Genomic DNA, 24238 nt, shown 5'->3' on the forward strand with positions numbered 1-24238 from the left:
GGCGTTGGTTGCTTCCCAAGGTTCCCACTATCTATTCAGGAGTAGATAGATATAGTTAATGACATCTATGATATGGATTCAGAAGGCTGTGTTCATTAAATTCTGGACTAAGTGGGTCAAATATGTAAGGTTATTACGGACAGATTTTGTAGATGTACTGAATGATTATATAATGTCTCATTCTAGCAAACTTCATTGATTATTATCTTGTTTTCTCTTCAGTCTCCCCATGTTATACTTTTCATTGCCTTTGTATATTCACTTTATCGCTCCCAAAATGTACAGTTTTTAAATTGTAAAACTCTGTGGCCAACAGAAGAAATTAAACCACTTTTGAACTGCCAACTGTAAAACAAAGAATAGAAAAACAAAAGACAGTTTTTAGTTGGGTGTTTCCATCCGAAGATCAAGGCAATTAGCTGAATAAATGAGCCATCCCATACCTGCACTTCTGTTCGATTTCATCCTTCAGTTGCATCTCACTGTGGAGCTGCTCTTCCAACTGGAAGATCCTTTTCTGTAGATTCTCCAACTGAATGCAAGAACACAACACAGAAAAGATATATGCAAAGCCTGTCCGCACAAACATCTCTTCTTCTATGTCTGTCATTTTGACCGTGACTTATGTAGGGTTGCCAAGATCATGCCATTTTCTAATCAAATCTAATCTAAATCACAAGCAGGCCATATTTCATAATTTTATACTGACTATTGTTTTAAATGGCGTAAATAGCCGATCTGCATCCCATGGTGACGCATTGTGAGCTTGTAGATCTGCTATGTCTGCTATTTTGGAGAATATTCGAAAGTAGATGAACATTTTTCAAGAGATGCATTTTATGCAGATCAATGAGTGAAAACGATTCTGATGATAATGCGAAATAATTGAGATTATCTCAAATCATTGTGATTAGGTGATTATATAATAATTGTGACAGGCCTATGACCTTTTTGACCAAACATTTTATCATGTCTTCAGGGGAGCCTACTGAGCCTACTTTAGTAGGAAACGGCTGTTTATTCCAAAGGTAGCGGGGTATGTTCCTGGTGTTATTAGTTCCCACTTCTGACTACCGTATTTTCCGCACTATAAGGCGCATCTGAGTATAAGGCGCACCTTCAATAAATGTATTATTTTCATATATAGGGCGCACCACATTATAAGGCGCATCCGCACTATAAGGCGCACTGACGCTGCGCCTTATAGTGCGGAAAATACGGTACTTACGTGGCTCTTGTCCTCCTTGGTGGCGCTGCTGCGTTTGTCACTCGTCTTGGTGTTGGAGAGACGGGGAATCCTGAAGATAAAACATATGTTTATCAGAGGGATGGCTTGTACAGAACCACATCAGCAGATGATCATGAGCTGTGAAATTAAAAGACTGTTGGCACTGCTAAGCAGAGGCTATTCAAGTGAATACTGAGTACACTGTGTTGTTTGCAACAGCTAAATCCATTTACTGGTTTACGTACTGGTCATTGCTGTAGTAGGTGAAGCCGACAAAGGGGAGCTGGTTGCCCACGAAGGCCTTTGGTATGGGGAAGGTCTCCTCGTCTCCTCGATCCTCCTCAATGTCGTCAAAGTTACTGGTGTCAATGTCGCTGCTTAGTTCAGGCACCACCGGGGCCGCAGCTAAACAAAGAATAAAGCTTCATTGAATTTATGCTCCATCACACGACAGTATCACCAGCCGAAAAGAAGCTAACACGTTGCACTAATCATTTATTTTCAGCAAGCGAAACCGTCGTACTACGGTATATAAATTATGCTTAAGGAACGGGCACTCGTTAAGGGTGATTTGCACTTCACTGTGCGTCGCACACCCAAAATGTCTCTGATCAACAAGCCTGTAGATCTACACAAAACCTAAGTGGACAGTCGGATTAAGATGAGGGCTTCCACACAGCTATACGTCATGTAAGAACATGTGACATAGGCTATATTTTCTCCTTCTTAGCCTTGGGCTATAGATTTACACTTAAACACACAATACATCATTGTATGTGTCACTGTACTGCTGATAAGCTTTCACCGTCAATTAAACAGATCGTTATCTTCCACACCGTTATCTTCTATGAATATTTTCCTCAAGAAAATCCTGAGGAATTTATCTTCTGGATTTTGCGGTAGATTGCCTGTGTAGAAAAGTAGATAAAAGGCTTATAATCTACAAAGTTTAGCCTTTAAGCCAGAACCTCCATGACCTGCAGGGGCTCTGTGCAGCATTTACGTTCATTCATTCACATCATAAATTCAAAATCTCCTTTGGGAAAACTACTTTGTTATCGTTAAACCAGGGTCAAGCAGCCAGCTGACGTAGCTGGATAGCTAAAGGCGTGGTAGAGGGGCGCTGAGCATCAAAGTGCTAAAAAGCATCCCAGTAGAGGTTTTAACCATTAAGACCTGGATCTGTGTCATTTTTCGATTTGAGCTAAAAAGCATTATTTTACACTTTGGCTATTCAAAAATAGAAGATATACAAGCTCATAGCGCGGCACCAAGTGCCGCGCTACGAGCTTGTAGATCTGCTATTTTTGAAAATTTGTGAAAATGTGTGCAATTCTTTGAATATATATATTTTTAAAGCGAACATTTTTAACTCAAATCTTTGCTTCCGGGGGGTCCCTGGAACAAAATATTTTGATGGGGGTCCGCGGCCAAATACATATAATTTTGGGGGTCCTTGACATGAAAAAGATTGAGCACCACTGATATAGAAACAGAAAAGTTGAGATTTAGGAGACATGTAGAATCGGCTTCAGGTCTCAGGCCAGGCAATGGATTTGACTCTCCTGCTTCTAATCTCTTTCAGTTCCAGTGCCAACCCTGCAGCACTAACATGTGCGATGGTCTGCTTCACCCCTTGCTCTTGGCTTCCAGTGCACTAGGCTGGCTGTGTGTTATTAGACTTCTCCAATGGAGCGGGAAGCCCTCGTTCAGTCTTGTAGAGGATATAGAATGAATGGTCCCTTTTCAAGAATGTCCTGTTACTGTTTGGCCATTTGCAAAAGCAGTTAAAGGCATACCATCATGCTTTTGATGTGCATTTCAGTTAACTGACCATGTAGTCAATAGAAACTACAATATTTATTTCTCTTTCATTGAAAAGAGAAAGCTCTCCTTTCTGTCTATCCATGTCTGTCAATTCCCATAAAGCATTTTGTGGGGAAGTATACCGTAGGTCTGGCATGCCAATATTGTTATTGCCACCATTATATCAACTTGATTCATATTTTTTGGAAGTCAAGATCTCTATTTTGCCATAAAAATATAAAATAAAGAATGTCATGATTACTGAAGGTAGTGGCTAAACCTCAAGAAGTAAAGGTTGTCGTTTTTACATTCAGATATTTCCCCAGTGAAATCACTGGAGTAACCTTTTCAGCACAACATTATCAGTGTTTCAGAGACACACAGAGGACTGCTGAGTTGTATGGCTGCTATTAGAACATCAGCCCTACAACGTATACTGTATGTAAAGCTATAATGTTGACACTCGTGATTGTCTCCATTTAAGCAAACGCTTCCAATGAATGGAGGCATTAAAAATCAAATGTAACTTGTAACATGTAACTCACTCTCTCTGATGCTATCCCATGTCCACTGCTCATTCTTGAAGAAAGGATGCCTCTTGATTTCATCCACGCCATTTCTGCCAAGTCGCACTTCCCTGAATGAGATCAGAAGAGAGCTTGATCAACACACGTTTCAAAGTTTCATCACATTATGGCTTTAATGTTGTTTATAATGTGTTTGTGGTATCAGATGTACCATATGAATGGTCTTAAGTAGCCTTCTCAATGTATAGTGCGACAAGACTGTGAATTCTACCGTCATCCAGCCAGCCAGCCAAATTATGGTAAATGCTTTCTCTGGTCGTTAACTTTATCAGCCAGTTATAGTTACTTTTTTAGGCGGGTTACATCTATGTGGCTAGTAAAATTATGAAAGTGTCTGGTGAAGAATTGGAATGCACCAGTCACTTAAGATTTCTGTCCTGAGTGGAACATTCTCAGTGGCATTTCTATCCTGGTTCCCTACAGCAATACATTTGTGCTGGAGGATAATCAATGCCCAAACAAGGAAAGACTCTTAAGATAAGAGCCCTCTTCACGAGCCACTGCTCCTTCTGTGGCTATCTCACCTGTCAGTCAGGAAAGCACAGATGAGATTCTTGGCATCCTTGGAGATGTCGCTGTCATCGGGGAAGGTCAGCGCATTCTTATGGTTCATAATTTTGCTGTACGTCCCCACCAGCGAGTCAGCATAGAAAGGCGTGTCGCCTGTACACAACGCAAGGCAAACAAGGTCTGTGAGTTACTGCTATGTCCACAGCGATTGCCCATGATGGAACAATCATAGACAAACATGAGAAAAAGTATACAGTACAACATAAACATGGCCAGACACAAGAGCTGGAATGTTCATTCTGGAGAATAAATAGCAGAATGAAACACAGGATAGGTGCCACAGCAACAAGACTCGATGTAACCCTTCCTTTCGATTCAATAGGTGCATACAAAAGGTGACAAACTGTAATCATGCCTTTCCTGTCAGGGCTCACAGGCCTTGGAACAAACTCAGACAAGGCAAGTCATGACCATCGTCTCAAAAGCCACCTTTTTGGGAAAGTCCATTAATAATTGTCGTTTTATTTATTTGTGTTACTCCTGTTCCTTTATTTGTTCCATCAGTGTTTTTGTATTTTTTCCCCTCATTTTATTTATTTCATACAACATTATTGACATGATTTATGGTAGAATAAGCTTAAAGGTGTAGTGAAATGAAAAATATGTTTTTCACACTTTTAGAGCATATCCGTGGTCATCATATGGGCATACCTAACAATAGATGCCAAAAAAAATGAAAAAAAAACATTTTTGTGTATTTTTACATCTAAAGTCCCTAAAAAGCCAATCTTAATTACTTCCTGTAAACGAAAACGTGCTGCGTGATGACATAACTCGACCTTCGTGAATATAAATGAATCTTGATTACATGCACCTGCTTGATTCCCATAGCTGCACGTTCTTCAAACACAGCTGATTTTAATTACAGAGATACTCCGTTTTGAATCTCATTGAAGATGAGTGTATTACTCATTTTAAACTTCATCTGCACACTAAAATATGTATCTGAAAACATTATAGGTTCGAAATAAGCCAGGTAGTAGCAAACGTGCTTGACTGGCCGTCTCTCTCTCACTTGTAAACAAACACTAGCCGTGTGCCAACACGGCTGAAGTGATTGAGATCCAACGTCCCATAGCCTGAAGGGATGGGACCTTCTGATTGGTTTAGAGTCGTTGAGCCGACGTTTCGGGCTGAACCTTCAAAATAAAATGCCCGAAAATGTCACTTCAGTGCGTCTTTAAAGGTCCAGTGAAATGACATTTCCGGTCATTTTATTTTGAAGTTTCAGTCTGAAATGGCCTCGCAACCAATCAGAAGGTTCAATCCCTTCAGGCTATGTCACTGTAGAACCTCACTCACGTGGTGTGCAGTGTTGTTGTTTGTAGCCTGCAGGCGCACGCTGGCCAAGGGAGAGAGGCAGCCACTGTGCAGAATGTTTGTTACCAAGTTGCTTATTTCTAACCTACAATGTTTTCAGATACATATTTTAGTGTGCTGATTAAGTTTACAATGAGTAATACACCGCCTGGACGTCATCTTGAATGAGATTCAAAATGGACTACTTCTGTAATTAAAATCAGCTGTGTTTGGAGGAACGGCCAGCTATGGGAATCACACAGGTGAACGAAATCAAGATTTATTCATATCCACGAAAGTGTATCCATGTCATCAAGCAGCATGTTTTCGTTCACAGGAAGTAATTAAGATTGGCTTTTTAGGGACTTTTGATATAAAAATACAAAAATAATTTGGCATCTATTGTTAGGTATGCCCATATGATGACCACGGGTTCTAATTTCACCAGACCTTTAATAAATTGAACTCAAATTTCAAGGTCCCAGACAGCCATTTCACCTTCATAATCACACTCACCAACAAGCATTTCATACAGGAAGACTCCCACGGACCACCAGTCACACTCTCTGCCATAATATCCATCTCCTCCTTGGGATTTTAGTACCTCAGGCGAAATGTAGTCTGGAGTTCCCACTGCTGTGTCACATCGTACCATACCGTCCTGAAGGGAGGGGCAACAGGCAAATAAACTATTTAGACTATCTCAATCACATAACGAGAAAATAATGCATGGCAGTGGGTGTAATGTAGCACAAGACATGTTTTTACGGAAATGCATCTGTGTCATTTCAGATGTCTTTGGCTATTCAAAAATAGCAGATATAGAAGCTCATAGCGCGGCACAGAGTCCTTGTATAGATCTGTTTTTATTGTGTTGTTTTTTTTTTATCGTGAAGATTTTTGCACATCTTTGAATATGTATTTTTTAAAGCGAACATTTTAACTCAAATCTTTTCTTCTGGGGATTCTACAAATGTCTTCTAAATCCTAGCAGTAAAAAAAAAAAAAAAAAAACATATGTTGCTAATAATATCAGTGGTTCTCAAACCTTTTTCATGTCAAGGACGCCCAAAATGATATGCGTTTGGTCGCGGACCCCCAACTCAAAATATTTAGTTTCAGGGACCAAACCCGGAAGCAAATATTTTCGTTCGGCGAAAAACTACTTATGTTACATATTTCGTGTAATGTTATACATGTTTATGAAAATGTTTTGTATTAAAAAAAATAGCCAAAAACAATGCATAGCCAAATATGTTTCCAGGACCTTTGATCAATTCCAAACCTTTTCCAGTACTGGATTATTCTTTTTTTTATTTCAAAATATTTCCAGGAATTTCATGACCGTGGGGACCCTGTATATATATTCAAAGATATGGATACATCTTCATGATTCATTTTCAAAAACAGCAGATCTATCGTAGCGTGGCATTCGGTGCCTGCTATTTTTGAATAGCCAAAGAAATCTAAAATGACAGAGACGAGTTCCCGGATTGAATGGGTTAAATTGACACAGCACTCGCATTATCTCGTATAAAGATACCATGCAAGTGGTGTGATAATGCTCGTTATATGGTGGCACACTAGAGACTGAATGTGATACCTTGTTCATTTTCATACACGTGCCAAAGTCTGCCAACTTCAAGTGGCCTGCTTTGTCTAGCAACATGTTATCAGGCTTCACGTCCCTGGGGAGACAAAAGAGACAGACTGTAGCACAGCAAAGCACAACGCATCACAGATATACTGACACACAATGCCTCACAAGGGCTTCACTGCAGTGGTGGAAAAAGTACCCATGTCCCATTTCAAGGTTTCAACCGTATACAAATCTTTTGAAAATAGCAGATCTACAAGCTCACAATGCGTCGCATCGCGACGCATTGTGAGCTTGTAGATGTGCTATTTTCAAATGGCCCAAATGTATATAGGGCTGAAGTGGTTAATGTATGTTTTGTAATAATAATCAAAATCTACAAAGTAACTAGTAACTAAAGTTTTCAAATAATTGTAGTATTTGAAGTATTGAACATTGGAAATACTCAAGTAAAATATGTCAAAATTGTACTTATGTACAGTACTTGAGTACATGTATTTAGTTACTTTACATCACTGCAACAAGCTATGTACCCATTTTGTAAATAGATAAGTACTGTCCTATGCATACACAACTTATTTACATATGATTAAATTGATTGATTGATTGATTGATTGAATATTTTATTAGGCAAAAAATGTAAAACAACACATTTACATTTAGAATACTTTGTCTAACAGGTCCGTTCATAAAAGTCCTTGCGGACTTGTTTCCAATGAGGGCCTTGGTAAATGATTCGATTTTATCAATGGAAACCTGAAAACAGCTAGTTAATATTCAATACTGGGTTTTACTTGAACGGTGATGTAACTTTAAGGACGGCTGAAAGAAGGAGCCATTTTCAAAACTAATACTTATAGGGAGAAAGCAGAGATGTAGATCTTACCTGTGGATGAAGCCCATGGCGTGGATGCCGTCCAGTGCCAGGACCACCTCAGCTGTGTAGAAGCGGGCCCACTTCTCTGGAACGTCGTAGTTGCTCATCAAGTTGACCAGGTCCCCACCGGGCATATATTCCATCACCATGTAGAGGTAGCGGTCATCCTGGAAGGCAAAAAAGAGCTGCAGGGGGGAAGAGAGGGGGGAAAATAAAACAACGTTTTTTAATTTCATGAAAAGTGTCTGTTATTCAGTAATGGTCCATAATGCTACTGAAGTATCACAGAGGCTTTGAGGTCCTTTTATACCTGCACTACCCAGGCGCTGTTGGCAAAGGCCATGATGTCCCTCTCCTCCCAGAAGAAAGCGGAGTCCGACCTCTTGATCATCTCAAATTTGCTTAGCAGCTTCATGGCGTAGACCTTCCTTGTCGCTTTGTGTCTTACCTGGAAAAGGTCAAAGGGTGGCATTTGCTGTCATTAATGTACAGAAGGGACAAAGGGCAACAATGCCCCTCAAGTAATAGGGAGGGGGGGAAACGTTACACCACCAGTATGTCTGCTAAAATATTACACTTTGCTAAATCAAAGCTAAATGCCTTTTCAGGAGTTGCTCTTGGGGGAAAATGTAATAAATTGAAAGTGTATAAAGATTGTGTAAATGCTATTCCTATTACTATAATAATAATATAGCACTTTGGATGTATACTTTGTATATGCATAATATAATGCAATAAGTAAACCAAACAACAATGGGAAGCTTACCAACTGCACCTCGCCGAATGCTCCTCTCCCAATAACTTTAACTACCTCATAGTCCTCTGCTTTCATGCGCAGATCCCGGATTTTACTAATTGTATCCTTATCTGGAAAAGAGAAGCAAAGACGAATTATTGCATTGATCTCATGAGAGCAGCCTTATCCTCAGATTTGATGAAAAACGAATCAGAGACAGTTGAGTTGCTACATGATGGCTTACTGGCTATGCTTCTCCAACTGTCAACAAAAAAAAACAAGGTGGAAGTTCAGATCACCACTATCCTGTTTCTTGACTTTCTCCAAATGTGGGTGTTGTGCTTGCTTTGTCCAGATAAAACGGGGGTAATTTATGCGGATTTATGGAGAACTTCCACACTGTTGGCAAAGAGAACGGGAGAGGAAACCTCCCTTCGTTGACAATGGGCCTCTGCACAGCTGAGAGAGGCAGCTTGGAGTAAGTTTACTGCTTACTGAGAACAGGCCTCTCCCTGATGCAACAATGCTGGCTCCCCTAGGGGAGACAACATTCACTGCTCAGCCAAATTTGGTCATAGTTGAACTAAGGGGATACTTATTTGATTCACATGGGTCACAACTGGCACAGGAATGAGTGCATGGAAAGGGGGGGGCATCCAAGTTCAATTAATCTAAAAATAAAAGTCATGGCTGAGGCTATTAGAAGAAGAACATTTGAGAGTGAGTCATTTCCACTTAGGGCAGGAGATCCAGGGAACAAGATCCCTACTAGAAGAATTATATACTAGCTGGCTGGATTTAAAAAAAAAACATTGAAACGACTTTTATTCAAAGAGGTTCCAGAACTTATATGATTTTCTTTTATACAGTAAATGAGGGCCTGTAACAGAGAGTAGTCAGTTGATGTGATGGGTGGTGCACTGCAGCATGCATGCAGCACTCCTGGAAAGCCTTCAGAGTCCAGAGCCCTTGAGGCAGCGCATGCCATTGCGACAGGTCTTTCTCACAAGACAGCTAGTCCATTAATGTCCATCACAGCATTTCCAACACTTGGCTGTTGAACACTAAAAGTACTGTACCAAAACTAATTGAACAAATGCGGAATGACAGCTTTCGCCCAAGGCTGTGCAGTAGTTCGCAGTGGCACTTGAATAGGAGAATACAGATTTCACAGTTTGCCTGAACTGTCTTGAACGGCACCAGTTAGACTAAGAAATACATTTAAAAAGTCATGATATAAACACAACTTAACTCTGCTGTAGCAGCTCATGGGTCAATATGCAGTCAAGAGCGGACTACAGAAAATAACCGGGGCAAGCTGTGGGAATGCATACTTTTATAAGGGCAGGTCAATTCAAGCAAGGAAGTAGATGTATCCTTGCTTGCAGCTTTGTCTTAGTATTTTGTCTCTGTCTGACAGAAACCTTGCACATTTATATCTCATCTTTTTATGTTTTTTCATAAATGAATGCCTTATTTCATACTTTGTCATATCACAAAACGTTCGAACATTTTTGCCTGACATGCCCAAAATAGGGATGCCAGGTTGAAAGTCGTTAAGTCTGTCTGTGAGTTTTATAAATTGAATCAGTGAAAACTAAAGTACAGTGTACTAACAAGAGCTTGTGACTACTGACTGAATAGTAACTACAATGGATCCATTGGAACACAGGTTATTTTTTTTGGAAATACAAGGTTTCTGCCCAACAGCGATAATTGTTTTGCGTGGTTATTCTTAAAACGTCCTACTCCATCCTCATAGTTGTTCTCAAACTCCGCCCCCACAGACTTTTACTCTACCCCTGTATTTCTACCATAGCTCCACAGTCCGCGATAGAGGGAAGCCATCATGATAGGCATCATGTGGGTCACCAGCCATTCATGAAAGCCCCTTTGTTGGGGGAACACTACGCAGCAGACACAATTGTGCCCGAGCCTGCATGGAGGCAGTGACCCAAAAAAAAGCCCTCGTTCCTGGGCTGAGGCTTATACCAATATGTAGTGGGTGTCTGCAAATATGAATGATAGGAGCGAAAGACAAGGAGGAGGGGGGAAAAGAGGCCATGAAGGGAAAGGCATTGTATATGCGTACTTACATCTATTCAAGAAGTTGTCAATGCTCTTGTTTTTCCTCAGGGCAGGGAAGTCAAGGTCGTACACCAGCGCATCCAAGCCGTCCTGTGGGGAGGGGAGGGGGGCGGGGGGAGAAGGTGGTGAAAAGGAGATAAACAACAATACTACAGCCTGTCACAGCTCCTCCCTCTGCTTGTCAGCATCAATAAAAAAACAACCAAGAGTCCTTGTCTGGTCTTCATATATCTCACAGACTAACTAAAAGCTCAGATTTCACTGCCAGCCTAAATATTAGAAGTTTGTTAAACTTATTAACTGATCCATAAAGGATTTAAAAGGGGCGCGTTTGGTTAATCCAGCCTCACAGCTAGCCCCGTGTGGAATGATTTACTCTAGGAAGAATGAATAGTATAGAACAGTGACGCATGTCTAATAACATAGGAAACAAATAGATTTTTGACTGGGGTAATTAGGGCAGCGCCTTATGATAACCTCTGAACACAATCACCCGTTTCCTAGAGCTACAATGCGTGTTGATGCACTGCAAGTTGGACAAGCTTGATCTACCCCTCCTATCTCAAATATAGGCTACGACATTATCTCAGATAGCTGTCAAAGCAGCGGTGATGACAGTGTTATCAATTCTACACCAAAAACTAAAAGGGCAATACTAACAGTGAACTACCCAGAACACATGACCGCCAAAACATAACTTAACACAGCCAAAGTGTTAATAAAAGAAAGGTCATGTCATAGAGTAAACTGTAAAGAATGCCCCCTTGCATGCGCAATTTTACACTATTCGTTTTGCTGTGCAGAATTATGTAAAACTGCTTTCAACATTGAAGACACCACCAGAATGCAGCAGGGGAGGGGTGGGTTCTCCACCAGCTATAAACATAAGGGCTAGTTATCCTCAGGCAATGCAGCAGAAGTGCCACCGACAGGATTTAATCTAATCTTCTTTAATCCAGGATGGTTGACACAAAGCAAGCATACAAATACTAACATACTGAGCCTAGGTCAAAAACATAGTGCATTGCCTCTAGTCTGTGTGGGCAAACCCTGCAGATGAGACATCTATACAGAACCATAAGGACACCATGGGACATCTTAAGACAAAACCGCTGTCATTGTTCAAAATTAATTAGGAGAGGAATTTTTACGATCAAGACGACTATTAACAAGTTATCTGTATGAACGCACATATTCAGAGGACCAATCCTGGAATACCTGAACACTGAGGGAAGCCCCTGCCAAGTAATGAGACGGTGTCATTCTGCACCTCTGAGCAAAACAATGATGACACACACACACACACAGTGAATCAGCAGCTCAGACAAGTCGAGGAATCCTCTTAAGAAACTCTGCGGCTCCTGCAGCACAGTGGAGGTCAGGGCCATGGAAACACCCCCCACCCCCCCTAGGAATACATGAAAAAAGAAAATGCCTCAGGGATGGAGGGAGGGAGGGAAGGAGGGGGGAAGAAAGGCAGGATGGACAGAGAGAGGAAGAAGAATGGGAGGAGAAGAAAGTGGATGGGAACTGGGAAGGACGAAGGCAATCTAGATGGAGGGACAGAATGCAAAAAAAGAATCAGGGGGTAAAGAGTAATGACAAAGCACGAGTCAACAGCCGACTGGACATTAAGATGGCCAAACTGAGAACAGTGGATTTTTCACCAATCATGTATTATGTATCAAGCCTGCCATGTACCTCACCTCTCTCAGTCACAGCAGTGAAAGTGGAGAGAGCAGCAAAGGGACTCTTACACAAGGCAGGGTATGGAACGGCAGTGGAAAAATGGAGCCTTTTGACCATACAGTAACTAGGCAGCCTGCGCTGTGGAAAAAAAAAGCTGAGGAACCGAGTCCTCCAGGACCCTAATCACACAGCTCTGTGCTCAGCAATGCACGTTTGCATAACTTCCTGCCGCAGAGAACTCTGGACAGCCGCAGTAACATTCCTTAACAGGACTGTACACGTCAGAGAGCTATTTTAAGTATGCGGCCAAACAAGTTCTCAACAAAAAGTGAAGGAGAGGGGGGAAAAATATCCATCCCAAGTACAAAGTCGCATACTGAGCTTCATTTTCAATCAGCACTTGAGTCGTGCTTAACATTATTGTGGACAGGCCGACAGAGAGGTAGGATGTTCTTCCAAGAGGAGAACAAATGAAGGAAAAAACAAAGAAAAACCTGAAGACAGCCATGCAAGGAACTTAAGCCCCACAGGATGGTAAAAGCCCAGGGTGAATCACTCCAGGATACGAAATACACAGTAGGAAAATATAGAAAAATTAAGTTTTGAAACACTTAGCACCAAGTGATTCTTTCCCTCTGATCCTGAAAGGGTTCACAGGAGCAAATAATACAAAAAGAGGCGGGAGCGTGTGTGTGTGTGTGGTGGGGTACACATGGACGTAGTCTCCCAGAAGATAACCAAAACAAAGATGACAGACAGACAACACATCACAGCATTTTTACCGGCAAATGCGGAAAAACGCTCAACATCAGTATTCCAACTGCTTTTCAGATAACATATGCTGCACTATGTCATCCTTTAATTAGGCATTTAGACCACCATTTCAATTGTCGTGCAACCTTTATTCACGGACACTATGATTCTTGCTCGCCATGTTTGTTTTCTTTGGTGTTTCTGCTATATGTCAACAGCTGAATAAATCAAATCATGGGAATAAATGTTTTAGATATCTGATTGGTCAGCACTTGTTTACGCCGTAGCGTAAAAAGGGCCCTACAGACAAGGGAAGGGATACATACAATCAGAGACAGACAGACACAGGTACAGACAAACCATTATATTATCATAGTCCCAGGTCTGTTCATTATTATGTTATGATAAATGGCTTTAATCACTGCACTGAGATAAATCATGCTTCAGCTCCTTCATTCAATAGGAGGGTGGTAACTAGTAGGTCCAGATAGATCATGCTTCAGCTCCTCCACTGCATAGGGTGGTAACAGAAATGAGTTAAATCATGCTTCAGCTCCTCCACTGCATAGGGTGGTACAGGCCTACGTACAGCATGCTTCAGCTCTGTCACTGCATAGTGTTGTACAGACCCGGATAAATCATGCTTCAGCTCCTTTATTACTGCATATGGTGGTACAGGCCCAGATTAATCATGCTTCAGCTCCTTCAGCGCGTAGGGTGGTAACAGGCCCAGGGGCACTATGTTTCAATTCAAGCACTAGGACTTCTACAAATCATATGTGGCAGTCTTGGGAACATTTCTAGGAAAACAAACAGGAGCTAGCAGGGCTTCTCTTTATCCTATTTCTGCTGATGCTGCTCCAGGGAAGATGGCATGGCGACACATCTCGGGGATTACTGGGTAATGATATGAAAAACTCTCTCATCACTTGCCCGTTAAGGGCAACTTTAAAGCGATACAGAACACACAGTGGCCCAGCGGTTGACATTACACATGGCAAGCATTTCTTTAAGCTTAAGGGGAGAGAACTACACACACAACTCTCTTTTTCCAGACATTTAACTTCGGAGTTAAAATTTCCATGGGCAACCCAGCCACATCTTCCTGCACTCTGTGCCAGCAGAAGGCATGCAGACTGGCCTGAGTCAAAAACTCTACCTCTCACTTCCCCTTTCCGACACCTCTTCAAGACAATAATGCCTTCCACATCTGAACAATCGCGCAGGCCGACATCCTCAGTTCCCCATGCAAAGGCAGTTCAACTGCAGCCAGAATTCGTTCCAAGTATATACAACAGAATTGCTGAGTGCTGATCTGCTGAATGATACTATTCAAAAACACACACAAATTACACTTTGGTTCCTCATCCAAAATACTGCATAAGGATATGAACTAGGCCATGATAGGATTAGGAATCTAAATCTAATAAAAACACTATTTTAATATTCTATCATGTAATACGGTCTCATTCCACCTGGGAATAAAACAGTTTATGCAACATTATGACTTTCAAAACAGAGGAGTTCTCTCTCAGGTTCTTTGGAAGGTAGCACTCTTCAATCAAGCCCCTTATTTACACATGCACACTCCTGCAGTACATAATATCTACTGACAGGAAATCCCACTTACCTAGAAAGACTGCATATCTAACAAACCTACTAGATAAGTGGCAGTGACAGTGAACCCAGGCATGGCAAAACAAGGGCATTCCATTTCCTTATGAGGCCCCAGTGAGAGAGACTCGCTGTCATAAAGGCTTTCATGTCAAAATACAATTGAGTTATTCCTACAGAAGAGAGCGCTCACGTGATTCTACTGACTGAGTCTTGGATTCTCAAGCAAAAAGACCATCATGCCTTGCCTCCACCAGCACTTGTGACCTCAACCACAAATAACCAACTTATTAAACATTGACCCGGGATCTCAACTCGCTTTTCCACCAACTCCACTAGCCAGGGGGTGCAGATTCCTCTGTAAGTGGGACAATAGAACTAGGCCTTCAGCCTTGTAAGTAAAAGATGGGAGGGTGTGTAGTGGGGTGAGGCTGTGAAGTTCAAGGGCTAAATCAAAGGAGGAAGCTCTCCATTAATATTATCAACTTAAACCCCATTTATTTTGTTGACCAGGGTCTCTCAGGGCTCTATAATTGGTCAGCTGATTTTTCCCCTTTACACAACATTTCTTTGCCCAGAATAGCCAATCTATGCATTACGTTGTAAGCTGGTAGATCTGCTTTTTTCCATTGAATGTTTGCCCCCAAAATAGGGACACTACACATGGCACGTGGTTAAGACTAGATCATTTTAGTCTGCATTCCTGCCAATGATCGGTCAGTTGAGGGAAATGCAGATCTACAAATAGCTCTGCCCATTGTTGTTCCCTTAGCCGAATAGCTGAGGAGAGCAGTTTACAACTGGCAGCCGTGGGCCGTTCTGACAATAGGCGATGGACCCAGTGCCGAAAACCACAACAAAAATGTGTATTTGTTTCCGTCTTTGTGATGTGAGATTTCACCATTGCAGAATGGAAGTGATCATCTCAGTCATTGCTGCCCTATAGGAAGTGATTAGCCTACTTAGCCAGCTGATTTCATTTGGCCTAGACTTCAAGTTGTACGTTAGTTTACAAAATGTACAAAGCATAAAGTATAAGGTGTACTGTAGTAGGCCCTAGAGATGTTATGCATCATGTTACTATGGAACTGTTATGGTCCAACAAATCCTATTTCTTGATTACCATACGTCTCAAGTGTGGACACAGGAATTCATATGCATTTGCAATAATCTCTCGCCGTCAGGCTGCGTTATCAGTGCAGGCAACACCTTACAGGTGGGGTAAGTTTGTCCATTAAAAGGCAAAGGTCACAAGAATGAGGGCAGGTACCCTGTATTTATTCAGAGAGCCCTACAAGCCCTAGCCAACATGCGTGCGTGGCTGCATGGACAGGTAAAGTCAAGTAGATCTCAACAGGACAGTAACCAGTCGGCAAGTGTGCAGATCATGTCCAAGAATCAAATAGCCTAAGTTGGAGAATCAATGGAGTGTGGTACAGTCAGCAGACGTAATCGAATGGGGTTGTCAAGTGTAAAAAAGAAAAAAGAACAGATATAAAGCCAGCAATGCCTCATGATGCGATGGTTGTTAGCTTGTAGATCAGTTGCTTTTTGAAAACTGACACCGTCGTACTACGGACTGGAGTATAGGCATGGAGGTAAGACAGTAGACTGCAGCCTTGCAGACTAAATGCACAGTGTCATAATGTATGTACATCATACAATCTGGCCAGGTTAATGATTATGACTACTATGGTTAGAATATGCTAGATGTATGTGTACTGTAGCTAATTGTGGTGCTCTTATCACTATGGTAAAAAATGTTATCCATGACTAAGAATAGTATACTTTCGATGACAACACAAACATTTCAACATTAATAATGTTTAATAATCATCAAACCATTCAGCATTTTATGGCGTGGCACAGTTGAATGGCAGTTGTTTAGAAGAGGGTGTGTGCGTGTGTGTGTGTGTGTGTGTGTGTGTGTGTGTGTGTGTGTGTGTGTGTGTGTGTGTGTGTGTGTGTGTGTGTGTGTGTGTGTGTGTGTGTGTGTGTGTGTGTGTGAGAGAGAGAAGGGGGGGGTCACGCGTCATAGATACGTCATAAATGACTGACGTGGTAGACTGAGATTTACAGGGGAGCCACGCCACTATTAGACCCCATCTTGTTTTAAAGCTGGGACACCTACAAGAGCGGTTGTGTGTGTGTGTGTGTGTGTGTGTGTGTGTGTGTGTGTGTGTGTGTGTGTGTGTGTGTGTGTGTGTGTGTGTCGTGTGTGTGTGTGTGTGTGTGTGTGTGTGTGTGTGTGTGTGTGTGTGTGTGGGTCTGCAAAAAGAGGAACATTAATTAATTCAAGAGACTTTTCTGGCAAAAAAGTTAAAAAGGCAAGCATTTCTTTCTATGGCTATTTCATAGCAAAAATGTAAAAAAAACAAAAACATGTGACACGTCTGGGTTCCCTAACAAAGAGCACCTCAACCAAACCTTTTCTGTTTTTCTCAATGGAGGTCAGAATAGACCAATTATTTGTTTACCAACATTGAGACTGGACGCACAGGTGATTGTTTCACGCAATCAATTCTCAACCTGTTGTTTTGGGGTGCGCTGGTTTCAGCGAACCCCAACCCCCTGTTGTGTGTTGGCTAGTGAGACACGTCCTAGCGAGACCTGACAGAATGGGTTTCATTGAGTGCATACTGGTTGCGCGCATACTGGTTCTTATCAGTGTGACGTCGTCTACAGGATGAAACTTTGGCCAAATGTGGAAATGATTGTCCTCATAGTACTGACATCATAGACTGGCCACAAAAAGTCTGAGATCCACATGGAAGCCACGTTGCTATTAGACCCTATCTTGTTTTGACAGCCCACAGGGACAGATGATGCAATGTCAATCTCAACAGGTAACAATGAAGTAGTTAACTTTGGTCCGGCAACTATTTCTGCAAGCTTGGCAGTTGGCACTAGAGAAAACTCTGTATAATATATGGCTTTTAGGCAGCCATCCCGCTAACATTGGGCCTCATTAACAAAGCTATTCATAAATGTCATACTATATTTTAGTGTATATTTAGATTTAGAGAAAAGACGGACGTGCAATTCACACTTGTGTAAAGCCTTGATTTGTGCGGATCACAGGTGAACAGGTGGGATTGATCATTTGATATGTGTATCCACCCATTCGTAAAACAAATGCGCGTTCATGTCTGCCCCATCCACGCCCCATTGAACACCATAAAAGGTAACCGGAAATATCCAACGTGAAACGAACTTCACCCGCTGAGATCTCCATAGTGCAAGTTCAACTGCGTCACTCTGCATCAATAAGAACAGATCTGCAAGCTTACATCTCTTTGCGTCAACGCTTTCACAACTTGCAGATCAATGTATTTGGCAATCAAGTCCTTTTGCGCGATAGCTTTGCTGAACGTGGATATATTTCTCTTATGTGTAAATGAAAAGAAAAAAATCCATCATCAATGGGGAATCCAAGCTAATAGAAACTGCAGCCTCTCTTCCTGGAAAGGTAGCATGCTATCACAGAAGCCATTGTTCTCGCATTAATAAATGACAAAAACTGCCTGCCGATGATGTCATTGGTAGGCGCTAGGCGGGTTTCTGAACTGTCCCCAGCCCTCCTCTGAGACACAGTAGATAAATAAATGGTAAAATACTATAATGAAAATTAATGAGGATATTGTTTTTAGGTATTGTTTTTAAAAGCATGTACTTTTGAGTAACTCAAGTACAAATTTGACAGAGCAACTTTCACTTGTAGTTGAGTAATATTTAACAAGGAGTATCTGTTACAGAGAATACGACATCTAGCAACAGATCACCACCTAATCCGGCGCAACGCCTACGTGACGTCACATCTTTATTTCCACATACTGAACCCAGCATACAGATAGAACTACAACCTTCTGAATATTCTGCATGATATTTATTGTTAAACATCTGACATTGAGGATTCAAGTGACAATTCACAACCCCAACAAGTGCCTAAGTGCATCCTTCATTACAGTATCTATACGTTGACTCAAGTACTGGAGTTGAGTACTTTGTCCACCACTGGTCTGTTCATTCCCACTGCCATTCAGCTGACAACGAATGCTTCCACTCATTCTGGTTTACTCAACGTCTTGCTTATGCGCAAGGTTTTACAACAAATGCACAGCTTAATATCACTTGACAAAAAGGCAGGCGTTCCAACAACCAATATTATAAAATGGAAGAAAAAGAATAATAATCATCATATTCTCAAAATGATCTACCGGGCCAGATATGATTGCCGCGGGCCGGTTCTGGCCCCCCGGCTGCCTATTGCCTACCACTGGCCTAAATGTTTTTAGGCCAGTGGTTTTTAAGCATCATGTAAACAATCACGATGGTCTGAAGAACCATCGGCAATGGCTATCCGTCATCGTCCATCGACACAACCCTAGTCGTATCGCAGCTCGCTGTTTTCATGTAATGCAAAATTATCTCTTTTTATTTTTTGCTTTATATTCTAAGGCTACAAGTTAACTCATGTTACATTTTGGCAGATATGTTAACAGATTATAAGCTACACAAGCCAAGTGAGTAGCTCAGCTAGAGCTCCACGACTCATTAATTCCTCAACTCATTATTGCTCATTATTGCCCCCCCCCCCCCCTTCAAATTTTAATTTAATTTTTCCCCATAAGCTGAGCTACGACATCCAAAAAAGCTTAAATTGTCCAACAAAGGCCGGGAAAACCAACATTAAATGTTAATAGGCTATACTAACTAGATTACATCACTGCATTGATAAAGAATCATCCACATCGCAATGCATTAGAATACTTTTCCACACCTCTAATTGACATTAAGCAATGATACGATTAGCAACAATTCTAGCATTCAATTCACTCAACACTGACTAATGCCAGGTGACAACTTCAAGAAATGTCACACCCATTAACATTCCTTCCCAGTTCCAACACTCCAGTGTATTCCCTGGGTAGAAACACTAGTACTAATACTAGTAACACTAGTAAATTAGCAGATGTTCACGCATTAAACATCAAATACATTCAATTGTGAATAAATATCATAATTCTAGACCGGCTAGAGAAGGCCTCTATCAATAAAAGTAATTAATTGTTTTTTGACACATTAAGCCAAAACGCTGGCTGCATAAGTTCTATAATATACATTATTACATGTTAAACCATTCAGGATTACGCCACCATTGCACGTATTCAAAGTCATTCTGGATAAGAAAATGGCTAATTCCCCCATCAATCAGTCTGAAAAACAATCTACTACAGCCTAAAAGCCTAGTTATTTCCTGTGATTAGTATTATTACAGATTAAAAGTTCAAATAAGAGATGAAAGAGATCAAAACGTAGTGGGGCTAATGCGCCCCAAGTGTCAAGAACAAAGGCTATGCCAGGAAGCCCTCATATATTTCAAATAAGACCAAAGCCCACACCCAACAAGTTCCAACATATCATCTCAGTCATTCCACATCACCAACTGGTGAATTGTCTCAACCGTTAAAGAACCAAGCATACCAGTCACTACTAGTAGCAGTAAATATTCCATTACAACTTTTTCATTACTTGATTGGTACCTTAACTAAATGTAGGCCAACCATTTCTATTTAAAATCCCATTTTTAAGGATGCTTCAGCCAGGGGTACAATTTAAAAGCAGCAGTTGTTATATGTGAGCTATTGGAGGCATGCAGAAAAACAAACAAACATACACAGAACAATATGCGGCCCTTTTAATGTCAGTGAGCTCTCCCATCACAATGCCAGGAATTCTGCCTGTTCAGAATGGCCCTCAGAAGCCTGCCTGGAGCACAGTGATGGTGGGCAGCACAACACCAGATAAGGCCCTCTCTTCTCTCCAGCAGAAATTATTTAGGGGGAGTAGATAAGGATGACAGGGCTAGAACACAGCCCTTGATAGGCCACCCTTGAGCAGAGTGGGATGGTGCAGGCCAAAATGTCAACATCATGCAATGCAGGCCTGGCTTCTCTGGAGAGGGGAAAAAATGCATTCACCACAACACCAGTCCTACACTGCAATAGCAACCACAGAGTAAGGTACAGAAACATGGGCACTAAAAGGCTTGCTTTGTGCATTTTGATGGAACCTATTACTCATAGCCAAACATGTCGGAGGCTGCTTTATGAGTTGAATGTCCCGATTCAAGGCCTTCAGAAACATGAGTCTTTGGTCCACATAATTTTGGTTTATGGGTAGAGAACGAAGCCCACACCCAGCTACCTCAGAGCTGCCTGCCTGGTCTCAACTCTCTCTCCAGACGCGCAGAATGGCTTAGAGACACACAGGGGACTCTAGGCCAGTCAAAGACAAGAGGTTATTTGATTAGCATGGAATTTTATTAAGCTGTGGGTGGAGTTGCATGGTGGTGGAGAGTGCCTCAGCAAAAGGCCTCCATTCATTGATCAGAGAGATTGCAGAGGGGGGAGAGAGAGGAACAACACCCTTGTGTGTGTGTGTAGCTACTGACAGAACAGTCCCCACAGCTTTTAGCCATTAAAATGCAGAGCGTGTGCACTTTTAGGTGAGTTTAATTGGCTTTCTCTTGAGTGGGACTGGGAGGTTAGAGGCAAGGTAACTTCTCTTGTCAATAGCAGCAGACTGCATTTACAGCAGCCTACACTAACAGAAATACTCCTGAGGTGGGTGTGGCGAAAGCAAAAGCCTCCTCCCCAAAACACACTGCTTGTATGCTCTTTCTCTGTTAACCACTACACAGTAAAATCCTTGAGTGTTCATTTAACTCAGAGTACAAACTAAGGTAACAAATGGAACCATGGCAAGGGTCTATTTGGTTAAATGTGTACACTCTCATTTACAAATGGATAAATTAACACTGAGGATATTTATCTTGACAGCTGATTTCATAACGATGATACTACCCTTTAGTCTTTAACCTACAAAAACTATTACTGGTCCTTGACAGATCAAATACCAATGCTGGGCTCCAACTAAGAGTAAATTCCAAAACTGCCAAAGACAATCTCGGGAAATCCTGGCCAAAATCTTCCATCAAATCACAACAATAGAGTTGCATGTGTCTTTTTGGCTCGCTTCATCTACACAAACATCTCAGTACAGAGAACTGCATGAGTCACATCTGGCTGAAGAAGCCAAAATGCCTGTGAAAATACTTTGCTACCTCTGCTGAGCTATGCCGATCATCAACAAACCCTAGCTCATAAAAAGGGAGCATCCCCTCGCATCCGCTGCACAGTGTGCCAGTGACGTTGATTGTGTCACGTAATATTAAAAACTGGAGGTGTTGCTCTGGGGTTCAGCACGTGGCAGCAACAGTATTCTTTCCCCAGACAAAAAGAGTCACTTCATATCATGAGTTGTCACACAGACACAGGAAGCAGCCAGGACAGACTCCAGCGATCAGGCAACAGGTGTACTGATGCAGCTGGAGGTCTGCAGGTTAGAACAGGCTTGCAGGCGGTGGTACATAGCCACTAGGCTATCACTTCCAACTAAAAATCACACATCAGACTACCAAAAAGCTAGACAAAACAGCCCACCCACAAGTCTATAACCTTACGTTTCACTCGGCCAATGACAAGGGGGGCTCTCTCTCACACACACACACACACACACACACACACACACACACACACACACACACACACACACACACACACTCGCAAAGAGCTATGCAATTTCTGAAGGTTGGCTGCCCAAAATCACTCCCTAAGTTGATCAGATGATGTCTGTCAAACGCTGCCGTCATCTCAACTGGTGGTCACCGCCTCTTCAATTCTCAAGTCCTTCAATCTGACAATACAGTAGTATCACGATCTATGGAGGCTGTGGTATCCATTGTCGTGGAGAATAAACATCAACCTTACATTTTTTTGCAATTACAAACTCATACTTTGGGGCTGCAAATAAGCATGGATGGGAGGGGAAAGAGGAAACAGAAGAGGCTCAACTGCTGAGAACTATACTTTTCACAAAACCTTTAGATGTAAAAGTGCATAGAAAAAGGCGCTTTGGTTTCAACTCTCGGGCGACGTTAAGCCGCACTAACACCTTTCTCCAGAGAAACTTCTCTCCGTGGCAATGAAACAACTTGACCGTCTCCTCTCGCCCAGTGTGTTTTTCTGCTCCAAGGAATAGTCTGACCCCGAATGGCTGATTGGCTAGATACTTAGCCAGGCAGCTAGCAGGCTAGAAACTTACCAAAAGGCAATCCGTGTTTACTTCTGACTTGGGGTCCTTCAACATGGCATCGATTTTCTCAAATCGAGCCTCCAAACTTTCCCCAGCTGACATTTTTGGTTCAGTTGAGTTCCACTGTAGTTCCAAAAAAAAAACAGAAGCAGCGGACGAGTCAGAAGGCTAGCTAGCTTAGCAGTCGGTGGTAGCTAGCTAGCCAAATGTCCCCCTTTCTTCGTGTGAACTCTTGACCAAACTTCAAAGAAAAGACGTGTTTGTTCTCTTATCCTGACAAACCACGGAACGTTTACAATTGCGTTTGACACACAAAAGCCACATTTTCAAAGAAAGGGATGTTTGTTTCCCAATCAGTTTGGAGAGTGGCAGACACAACTTGAGCAGCAGAAGATAAATGCGGCAACAGATTAGTGAAGTGGAGCCTCCACAGGATGCCGCCGCTCCGCAGACAGAGAAGAGGCTTTCAAAAAATGTTGCTGCATCCAAAACGCAAAGGTAACGAAAAGTGAAGTAGAGCCTCGGCTAGCGGCGCTCGATCCGCGGCGAGGTTAGTCCAGGCCCGCGTCCATATCTGTGCCAGGGCCCTTGCAAAAAAAAAAAAAAAGACAAACGAGTCTGACAGCTGCAAAGTAGAAGTGGCGAAAAAAAAACTTCTCCTTCCAAATTTCGATCAGTTTTTAAAACACGGCTTCTCGTTAAAACATTCAATGGCAGCCCTTCCGCTGCACGCCTCACATTGTCACCTTCGGTCTGTTATGACAGGCCCGGGTGGTGCTTTTCAGATTCCAAACACATAAACAAGCTTTTAGAGCTATGTTATTTTTCGTAAGAAAAAAAAGAAAACAGTCGATGCCCGATTTTCTCCCACAGCCTGACCAACATGTCCGCCTTCCTGTTCAAACACCCCGGAGAAGCGACTTCGAAACGTCACGCACTGCGCATGCGCGCCGAGGCGCATTCAAGAAGTTGTGAGTTCTGGTTGAGAGTGAACGCAACATGTTGCTGATTCAATGTTACTGTACACACTGATAGCTCTACTGTAATGGATTCAATGTTACACACTGACAGCTCTACTGTAATGGATTCAATGTTACACACTGACAGCTCTACTGTAATGGATTCAATGTTACACACTGACAGCTCTACAATGGATTTAATGTTTTATGTTGTTACTACACACTGACACTGACATCTCTACTGTAAAGGATTATATGTTACTAACAGCTCTACTGTA

The 24238-nt window shown here is 42.0% G+C and overlaps 1 protein-coding gene across 3 annotated transcripts in view; it reads right to left on the reverse strand.

The window, feature by feature from the left end:
• The window catches only part of rock1 (Rho-associated, coiled-coil containing protein kinase 1), a 42279-nt gene extending 18041 nt beyond the window's left edge, over window positions 1-24238 (reverse strand). For 2 of the 3 annotated variants that reach the window (XM_084058645.1, XM_084058644.1), the window contains exons 1-12: window positions 23011-24238; window positions 10797-10878; window positions 8731-8831; window positions 8275-8412; window positions 7974-8149; window positions 7094-7178; window positions 6007-6151; window positions 4146-4284; window positions 3580-3671; window positions 1474-1633; window positions 1229-1298; window positions 444-532 (exon numbers count right to left, since the gene is read on the reverse strand). In XM_084058645.1, coding sequence (XP_083914771.1) covers window positions 444-532; window positions 1229-1298; window positions 1474-1633; window positions 3580-3671; window positions 4146-4284; window positions 6007-6151; window positions 7094-7178; window positions 7974-8149; window positions 8275-8412; window positions 8731-8831; window positions 10797-10878; window positions 23011-23103 — 1370 coding nt within the window. In that variant the 5' untranslated portion in view covers window positions 23104-24238. The remainder of the gene's footprint in view (window positions 1-443; window positions 533-1228; window positions 1299-1473; window positions 1634-3579; window positions 3672-4145; window positions 4285-6006; window positions 6152-7093; window positions 7179-7973; window positions 8150-8274; window positions 8413-8730; window positions 8832-10796; window positions 10879-23010) is intronic. The other variant, XM_084058646.1, reaches the window with a different exon arrangement.

Source organism: Gymnoscopelus microlampas (genome assembly GCF_963454915.1).
Source record: "Gymnoscopelus microlampas genome assembly, chromosome: 5".
Taxonomy (NCBI): domain Eukaryota; kingdom Metazoa; phylum Chordata; class Actinopteri; order Myctophiformes; family Myctophidae; genus Gymnoscopelus; species Gymnoscopelus microlampas.